The following is a 10,301-nucleotide window of genomic DNA, read 5'->3' on the forward strand; positions in this document are numbered from 1 at the left end:
GAGAGAGAGAGAGAGAGAGAGAGAGAGAGAGAGAGAGAGAGAGAGACTATTTGCGTGTCTGATTACATATGTCCTCCGGGGCAAAGCCCGGGTAACCAGCTAGTAATTATATATTAAAGCTTATTATCGAATATGAGTTTCCGAGTAGCGAATATGAATTTAGTAAAATCTCTCGTCAATATCACTCTTCTGAACAGAGGAGTATCTCCAAACAAAAATAAAAAAATTTAATCCATTTATTCTTTCTTTTGGTGTCAAAACCTGATAGTAATAAAATGTCTAAAAGCCGGCTACACACGTTCCGGTAAAACTGTCAGGTATGCCTGCGCAGGCACGCCTGTGCAGGTCTACCGGATGCCCGTAGTGCACTCACACGTTCCGGTAAACCTGCCAGTATTCACGCTGACCATGGCATCGACAGACGATGCTTTAGCGGTAGTCGGCTTATTATTAGCAAAAAAGTGTGTAAAACGTAAGATAAAACGTGAAATATGGTGTAAAGAATGGCTGAAAAAAAGACAACGTTATTCACATGTGAACTTGTTAAATAAACTGCAGTTTGCACCTAAAGATTGGCATAATAAACACATTGCAACCTTAGGTGCAGTTACAATAAATGCGTTAAGTTTAATAAATGAAGTTATTTTGCCATGGAATTTCACCTTCATTTACAAAATAATTCATAAAATCTTCTCTAACTTTTTTTAGCAGCATTAGCGGTATTTCCTGGGTTTCTACGATCTAAACTTTCCATGTTAGAGTCTCTTGTTGTCTCCATTCTTCATGGATATACATATAATATCGATATTCGATAGCTAAATCGCGCCAATGGCCGCTCTCAGGCTTCTCTTTGGTGGTACACACGCTCCGGTTTGCCTGCGCAGGCCACTCCGGCGCAGGCATATCGAATGACTTTTCGTATTTGCTCCGGTCGCCTGCACAGGTCAAAATAATTGCGCAGTTTTATCATCTACACGTTCCGATAGACCTGCACAGGCGTGCCTGCGCAGGCATACCTGACAGTTTTACCGGAACGTGTGTAGCCGGCTTAAACAAAGTTATCGAGTCACCCTATTTTAAAATGGAGAATCTCGATCGGCAAAGAATCTAGTAACTCCCAGTTTATGGCTTTTTTGATCTCAAAAACGAGTATTTTCTAGTTAACGTTCATGAAAATAGTGGAAAATATCTGAGATTTATTTTTAAGTTTCAAATTTACTGAAACCAATCATGAATACCTTAAGAAGTCGAGGTTTTTTGGTCAACAATATATCTAGATAGTAATTCTTTTTGCATTAGCAGAAGTTTCAAACTTTAAAAAAGGGAACGTAATAGAGTCGTAACAGTTTTTTAGAAGAACTGGGATTTATTTTAAATAAAGAAAGAAGTTGCTTAACCCCGTCTCAAAGGTCCAAGTCTTTCGGCTTCATCTTTAATCCAGTTACATACACCATTGAATTATCACATAAAAAACTTAATTTGAAAGTTTACAGTTGGAGAATCATGTAAGATTCGAGACTTTGCGGTACTATTTGGAATATTTAATTCATGTTGTCCAGCAGTAACATATGGGTTTGTTGCACTGTAAGAGCTTAGATTCCTTGCATTAATGCGAGTGACGGAGATTACGAAGAGAATATAATTATAAAGTCTTAAGGAGTGGAAATCTGGATTGCTAGGAGGTTAAAAGTTAAAAGTCAAATTAACTATTTAGAACTTTTAAGTGTTTTTTTTGGCGCTAAAAAAAGTTTTGCGACTTCCATGATGACTCCAAGAGACAATACAACAGCAATAGCATATGTGAATAAAGCAAAGAGGGTTTAATTCCTAGTTACTTACAGAATTGGCACGAGAAATTTGGGAATGGTGTGAAATTAAAGAAATCTGGATATGTGTGCTGCATATACCTTTCAAAACAGAATGTCTATGCTGATGCAACTTCTCGAATCACAAATATATATAGACACGTAAGAGCTGTCTAATGAGGCGTCCAAAAGATGTTGAAAAGTTTGAATTTTTCACTATTGATTCTTTCACAACATAATCAAATATAAAAGTTGAAAAATGTCTTTTGTTCGAGGTGTTTAAATCCAGGTGTATTTAGAGTAGACGCTGTTATTGTTTAAAATATATACATTATATACATTTTCCATCTCCCCTTTTTTGCTCTTGTATTGTCGGCTTAAAAGAAATTCACTACTGATGAAACTGACGGAATAATAGTCGGGTCAAACTGGCCCACTCAACCTTGGTCTCTGTTATTCAATTCATTGCTTAGGGGATCACTCATGTTTAATCAAAATAAAAAACTGTGAATATCTTCTTGCAGAGAAATTACACACCCATTAGCAAAAAACACTCTCCCTAGTGACAGGACGACTGTCAGGGAAGCATTTTTGAAGAAAGGGCTTACCGCTGAAGCAACCGAGATCATGGCCGACTTTATAGTACGATCTATGATGAAGCAATACGAATGTCCGTTGAAACAAAATGATGGAGTTTTTTTTGTTACAAAAAAAAACAAAAAAAAACAAAAAAACGACATGTTTAGTACACGAACAAATTGATAGAGTTTCGTCCATAGCGATTTCATAAGGCGCTAAATATGGGACATTAAACTCTGATAGAGCAGTTATAGCTCTCATTACATCAGGAAATATATCTGATGACAAATTAATATCACGTTTCATACGTGGCAAAAATAAATAAATAAATAAATTAATTAATTAATTAATAAAAAAAAAGTTCTACTCGACAAAAATATGCTACCATGGAATACTGACTCGGTTGTTCACTACATCGAGACCTTGTCTGCTACAGAAGAACTAAAGATAAAAAGTCTTGCTGAAAAAACGACAACGTTACTAATGCTAGTTACTGTATGAAGATTACAAACGCTAATTAACATCAATAATATATAAACGACTAAATTAAAAATTAAAATAAAGATACCTGAAATTATTAAAACATCAAGACCTGGAACAAGTCAACCTAATTCATTATTACCATTTTTAGGTATAAAAGAAGTTTGTATAGCTAAAGCACTCTTAGAATATATTGAGTGTACAAAAGAGTTATGAGGTATACATAAAAGTTTACTTATTTCAACGGTGAAACCACACAAACCAGTTGGTGTTTAAACTTTGAGACATTGGATTAAATTTCTGTTGAAAAAGGGATTAACACAGAAGATTTCATTGTATACAGCATTAAGCATGTAGCTGTATCTAAGGCCAATACAAGTTGCAAATAAAACATTTGCCGCGTCTATCTTGGAAGGTAGGCCAGTCATTAAAGACAATCAATTCACTTTAATTACAAAAGTTTTCAAATTTTGATGGAATATTGGGTGAGTTGAAATAACAATAAATCTCATTTTGCAACCATCCCCGAGGTCCGGAACATGCTAAACATTGCAAAAAACGTTAATTTATTATAACTTTGCGAAAAAAAATTACAAAAGTCCTGCAAACTTAAAGTAATGTCTATTGTAATATTTTCCACAATGTGTTAGATTTGCAACCTATTTTGAGGCGCGCAACATTGAATTTTTTGACGTAGAACTACGTCTTTCTCCGCGGTATGGGGGGTACCCACGGATGCGACGATACAACGAAAATATGTCACACTTTAAAATTTAGATCTTCGAAACTAATAATCGTAAAGTAATAATTGACATCTCATTTTAAAGCTTAAGAAGTCCTATTTATGATAAATCTAGCCCGAACTTTCTATTTCTTTCCGTTTCGTTATAGTAGCGTTTTAAAGTTTCGCAACTTGTAGATTCAACGAAAACATGTCTCACTTTGAACGTTTGGATCTTCGAAACTAATAATCGTAGAATAATGAATAACATCTCATTTTAAAGCTTAAGAAGTCCCATTTATGATAAATCTTGACCGAACTCTCTATTTCTTTCCATTTCGTTATAGTAGCGTTTTAAAGTTTCATAAAATTTCTTGTAGATTCAACGAAAACATGTCTCACTTTGAACGTTTATATCTTCGAAACTAATAATCGTAGAGTAATGAATGACATCTTATTTTAAAGCTTAAAAAGTCCCATTTATGATAAAACAAGAGAAAGAGAGAGAGAGAGAGAGAGAGAGAGAGAGAGAGAGAGAGTAATGAGTTCTTATATCTTTAATTCCCCTTTGAAATGTAAGTAAAATTAATATAGACGAAAAATAAGAAAAACATTTATTGTTTTATTTCTTTAAAATAAATTTATGTTTGAAAAAATCAAACAAGCACAGTAATAACTGTGCCGCAAACACGTAGAACTACGTCTACTGCACAGTATGGGCACAGCAACAACCGTGCCGCAAGCAACACGTAGAACTACATCAACTGTCACTGATGATGATTGACGTGATCAAGGAAGGCCAAGGCCCACACCGGGCTGTAGCGCCGAGTTTATCATCAGTGACAGTTGACGTAGTTCTACGTTGTTGCTTAAAAAATAAACAAAAACAAAAAACAAAAAGCAAGATGTTTTATCATAAATGGGACTTCTTAAGCTTTAAAATGAGATGTCATTCATTACTCTACGATTATTAGTTTCGAAGATATAAACGTTCAAAGTGAGACATGTTTTCGTTGAATCTACAAGAAATTTTGCGAAACTTTAAAACGCTACTATAACGAAACGAAAAGAAATAGAGAGTTCGGGCTAGATTTATCATAAATTTTTCTTGAAACGACTTCGTTTGTGTTTCAATATCCTTATTGTGGACAAACATAAGGAGTGTGTCGGGTGGTTGATTTAAAGACGATAGTTTAACTTTTCTGCATGAATAACACATTCTACGTGCTTAAGTTTTAAACTTTTTTACTTGACAATGATCACATATTGCATCCATTTTCTCAATTATTACACTCGGATGAAATTGATATTCGTAATTTGAATCATAACTGCCTCTAATTTGAAATCGGACCGCATAAATGTTTTCGTGGATTAAACATGTCGTAACCGGTCTTTTTCTACTCGAGTTTCACACTATTGAGTCATTTCGGCTTTTCCAATATTTCACTTACCGATCAGTGACATCATCCCTTGGTTTACCCAGGCGTTTTTTCGGAAATTTTGAGATTGGTCGCTCGCGATGTACACAGAACTTCGATTTTTCAATTAAAAAACCAAGAAATAAAATCGGTAATCGGTAAGTGAAATATCGAGGTAATATCTCTTTAAGAAAATATCTCTTTAAGATTCGGTCAATTATTTCCCGAAAAATTGGAAAAATTTCGGATACCGGTTCTAAAAAAGATCGGTAACAAAAAATTATACACTTCATATCACTTCCCGGAAAATTCTACCCCTGTCTCACATATAATTCTTTGAGATTCCGTCAATTATTTCCCGAAAAATTGAAGAAATTAGAAAATCCAGTTTTCAGAAGATTGGTAACGAAAAACTATACACCCTATAGCACTCCCCGGGAAATTTTACCCCTACTTCATATACAATACTTTCAAAATCGCTCCAATAGTTTCTAAGATTACCCCGAACAACACTACAAACTTTTCCCCTTTATATAATAGTAGAGATAAAACTTCTTAAGCTTTAAAATGAGATGTCAATGATTTTTATAAAATAACTTATAAAATAATTTTTGTTTGTAAGTTGGAGGAAAAAATTGCAAAAGTGCTGCAAACCGATAGAATAACTTTTACAACTACCCCGAACAGCTGTACCAATTTGCCTTCTATGTTACACGCAACATATTTTTTTTAAATTAATGATGGAACAATTGTTTATTTGGTCGTAATTTTGCCAAAAAAATTGCAAAAATTTTGCAAATTGGTTGCAAACGTTGAGATTATTTTTCGTCACAAGCTGTTAAGTTTGCAACCTTGGACAAGGTCCGCAACCTTGAAAAATAAGCAACAATTATTATTTTGCACTTTTTACAAGCGTGAAAAAATTGCAAAAGTTTTGCAAATTTTACGGAGTGCTTCAAATGTCTTACTTTATCCGAATATAAATTTGCAACCCTCTACTAGTTACGCAAATTATTGCAACTTATTAATGAATAATTTTGTGTTACAAAATTAATGCAAAAGTGTTGCAAATCCAGGGAAACAAATAAAAAATACATTTACACATGATGTCGAATTTGCAACCTTTTATCTGTTACGCAAAATATTCAAATCAAATATATTTTTCTTTACTTTTCGATGATTGTATTAATGTACTGAGTATTTATTGATGGAATGTGAGTTAAGGAGATCGAATACAATATTTTGACTCCGACGATTGTTACATTTAGAAAGTTTTGAAAAGTTAGGAAAATGATGATTTCTTCATTCAAAATACAATTACTTTGCGATTTTTGCAGAATTTAAAAAGGGGACAAGACACTCAGTAGGTAAGCTAGGCCGATTCTAACTAGGGAGCAATGAGGGGGGGTGAGGGGCGAGGGGGGACCGCGGGCGGGAAAGGAACCGCGGGCGAGGGGGAACCGCGGGCGGGGGAAACCCGGGCGGAAGGAGAACCGCGGGCGGGGGGGAAACCGCGGGGGAGGGGGAAGGGGGAACCGCATGTTTCGGGCGCCGCGGGGGGAGAGGGGAGGGGAAAACCGCGTGTTTCGGGCCCCGCGGGAGAGGGGGAAGGGGGGAACCGCGTGTTTCGGGCGCCGCGGGAGAGGGGGAAGGGGGGAACCGCGTGTTTTGGGCGCCGCGGGGGAGGGGAAGGGGGGAACTGCGTTTTTCGGGCGTCGCAGGGGAAGGGGAAGGGGGAACCGCGTTTTCCGGCGCCGCGAGGCGAGGGGGGTTCGCGTTTTCCGACGCCGCGAGGCGAGGGAGGTCCGCGTTTTCCGGCGCCGCGGGGTGAGGGGGTCCGCGTTTTCCGGCGCCGTGGAGCGACCGCGTTTCCGCCGCGCCGCGGGGCGAGGGGGGATCCGCGTTTTCGCCGCGCCGCGGAGCGTTCGCGTTTTCCGGCGCCGCGGGGCGAGGGGACCCGCGTTCGCGTTTCGCCGCGCCGCGGAGTCCGCGTGACGTCACACGGAACGCTCGCGTTATCTCTCCCTCGTAGGCTGCATTCGAGGAGCGCGCTATTAGCGCTATTGCATCATTCTGTCTTTATCGCTCATCAGGTGTAAAACAAGGATAGAACAAGCAAATAGCGCTAATAGCGCGCTCCCCGAATCCAGCCGTAGATGTTTCTCCCCCGTCCCCCGTTCGTCTTCTCGTTCGCGCGGTGTCTCGCGCCCCCGTCCCCCCGTTTGCGCGAGTCTTCTCGTTCGCGCGGTCTCTTTCCCTCGCGCGTTCTTGCTCGCGATCACGTATCTTTTCTTCGCCAACGATATTTAATCGTTCAGATTTTCGCAATATTTAATTTTTAATATTACATTTAAGTAAACGATAAACGAAGACAGCTTTATGACAGGAAATGGGATGAACGGTAAATGAAAAGGAAAAACTTTTTAATCATATTATATGCATTTATTTATCATGTAGCGCATTATACACAATAGTATTCAAAGCGTAGGCTAATAATTCGCAATCAATAATCGAATTTTTATCATAAACGTCACGCAAGATTGTAACTGCGTTACATTTATCGGTAATACAATTTTGACGTAAAATTGTTACAAATTGTTTGAATTTTTCACTTACGCCGTGAACATTTTGACATTGTTGAAAATACACATTCTCGACACAATGTTCTAGTTCGAACAGGAAGAGTACAGTTGACGGTTTCATGTACAAGCTGGTGCCGCACGACGTCAATTTTACAATATCTGCGTCACGTATTTTAACAAGCTCCAGATCTCGAAATGTTAGCGATGATGGTGCCGATGACTGTAGATGCGCTGTATATGTGCACGTTTTTCGATGAATGTCACCCACGTTGCATGTAGCAGAATTATCCGATTGCCTCGGTTACCGCCAATAAGTATATCCACAGAGGACATAGGTCCCGCGTTGATTCCAACATCCAAAAATTTATACGCTGTTGATGTCAAGGCAAATCTTCTTCCCAAAATACGTGGCGTATAACGGGGTTTATCAAAACTGAAAAAATACAATTATATGTTTATAAAAGTTTTTTTTTTGCACAAGTATATATGAAAATTAGCGGTACATACTCATTGTGCTGTTTCTCGCACGTTTCGTCCTGAATCGGAACGTAGTAGTTCGCACCGTGAGTGTTCATCGTATCTGGAGGCTGTTTGCGACGTACTCGAACCGTATCGAACTCTCGACTGCGCTCTAGAATCCTCGTAGACCATTTATACATACCCAAAACTGCAAATCTTGCAAAAATAGCGCCAATGCACGGCTGCTGCATGGTGACCGCCACCACAATCCACATATACGTTAAATGTGATATCTTTGTCAAGAACATTCGTGATGAGATCACCTCATCGGGCATCAAATATGATTTCTTTTCAAGAGCATACGTGTCTCGCGATGATTTCATCGAACACGTGCAAAACTGCAAATTTTGCAATTTCGCATAAGTCAATGGAGCGTTATTGTTTTGAAGAACATGTCGCGACGTGTCTCGCGATGATTTTATCGAACACGTGCAAAACTGCAAAATTTGCAATTTCGCATAATTCAATGGAGCGTTATTGTTTTGAAGAACATGTCGCGATATGTCTCGCGATGATTTCATCGAACACGTGCAAAACTGCAAATAGCGCCGATGTACGGCTGCTGCATTGATACAGATCAAATCACCAAAAGTCAATGGCGCGTTTTCGTGAACGTACGTGTCTCGCAATGATTTCATCGAACACGTGTAAAACTGCAAATTTTGCAAATAGCGCCGATGTACGGCTGCTGAGATGAAATTAGATATGATAAGCAAACGATGCATCATTAGTAGAATATAAAATGACGAATCTAGGGGATACGCTCAATAGTCGAGAACTGGAAGTCGTGAGTGCAACAAATGGCGTTAGCAAGAGGATCGTGCAATAACATGGAGCAGGAGTTGTTGGAGCAATCCACCCTGTTAAATTCGAGGGAAGACTTTGCCGCGTGGGAGCAATGATGCGACGAGTTTATCGAATCGTTGGAAGAACAAAGCCGAATTAAACGGCCACGATTATCAATCGATCAGTCATCGATCGGTCTCAAACAGTCATTGGTCGCTTGTATCGCAAGACTCGAAGGTTTGAAAAACTCGGTACGTCAACGTTTCGTACATGTGGGTGCTGGATACAGTGCGAGTGCGACAGGACTCAGATGGCGCGAGATAGATACGGCTTTTAAAATTCGTATATTGACAGGTGCGGTAATAAATTCCAAACACATCGACCCTCGTCAATTTCTCAAAGATGCGGGAGACGTTGTACTCGATCGTGTGCAGAACGTCATGCAACGACATGGCAATGTAAAAATATACACAATGTTTAATGGTGAATTTGTTGCGGGTGACAAACGCGCAAATAAAAGTATCGCAACGAGAAGCTATGAACTCTTTCGTGAGTCCGATCTGCACGAGTGGTACAAGCAACACGTCATCAAGCCTACCTTAGCAAAGCTGGAGGAATTCCAGGAACGTGATAGCGGATGGGCGTTGTCGCGTATACTCAATTTAATGGTAAATGTGAACAAATACAATCCATTGCACGCGGGGTGTTTTGTGGAAATACCGCAAGAAATTAAAAAGAAGAAGGCGGTGATAAACGTGCGATCAATGGACAATGCATGTTTCGCATGGTCAGTGACGGCTGCTCTACATTCAGCCCAAAGAAATGCAGATCTGGAATCGTCGTATCCACATTACACGTCGGTGCTAGATCTTACGGACATTGAGTTTCCAATGACGTTGGATCAAATTAAACGGTTTGAAAATCACAACAACATTTTCATCAACGTGTTTAGCATCGAGAAAAAAAACAAGGAACTTGCAATCCTACCAATACGTGTTACTGACCGAAAGATGGACAGACACGTAAATCTGCTGTACATGCATAACGACAACGTGGGACATTTTGCGTGGATCAAGAACCTATCCCGCCTCGTGAGCTCGCAAATTAATAAACATGGACACACAAAGTACATTTGCGATCGGTAAGTACCTATAGTTCTTTTAATAATACATAAAATATTTTGTGTATAAAAAAAAATTTATATAATTTGCGTTTATTTTTTTGCAGATGTTTACACTACTTCAGCTCCAACGAGAAATTGGCTGCCCACACCGTCGACTGTCAGGAGATAAATGACTGCGCGATCAAGTTACCGAGCGATAACGACAAGTGGTTGGCCTTTAAAAATCACAACAGGAAGGAATGAGTTCCGTTTGTCGTATACGCCGACCTGGAGTGTACCCTGGAGAAG

At 39.1% G+C, this 10,301-nt stretch overlaps 1 protein-coding gene across 1 annotated transcript; it reads right to left on the bottom strand.

Moving 5' to 3' along the window:
- Positions 1-7,672: 7,672 nt before the first annotated feature.
- Positions 7,673-8,391, bottom strand: LOC112467898. Its single transcript, XM_025036791.1, has 2 exons — positions 8,093-8,391; positions 7,673-8,018 (listed from the first exon to the last, which is right to left on the bottom strand). Exons 1-2 carry the CDS (start codon positions 8,377-8,379, stop codon positions 7,784-7,786), a joined length of 522 nt encoding a protein of 173 aa, XP_024892559.1. The 5' UTR covers positions 8,380-8,391; the 3' UTR covers positions 7,673-7,783.
- Between the last annotated feature and the right edge of the window lie 1,910 nt (positions 8,392-10,301).

The sequence above is a fragment of the Temnothorax curvispinosus genome, unplaced genomic scaffold (genome assembly GCF_003070985.1).
Source record: "Temnothorax curvispinosus isolate PA1 unplaced genomic scaffold, ASM307098v1 QBEX01017874.1, whole genome shotgun sequence".
NCBI lineage: Eukaryota > Metazoa > Arthropoda > Insecta > Hymenoptera > Formicidae > Temnothorax > Temnothorax curvispinosus.

Excerpts from the sequence above, each read along its gene's own strand:
- LOC112467898 (XM_025036791.1), bottom strand. The coding sequence starts at position 8,379 with ATGCCCGATGAGGTGATCTCATCACGAATGTTCTTGACAAAGATATCA. Across the intron at positions 8,019-8,092 it reads TGCGAGAAACAGCACAATGA|TTTTGATAAACCCCGTTATA; the intron begins GTATGTACCGCT and ends GTATTTTTTCAG.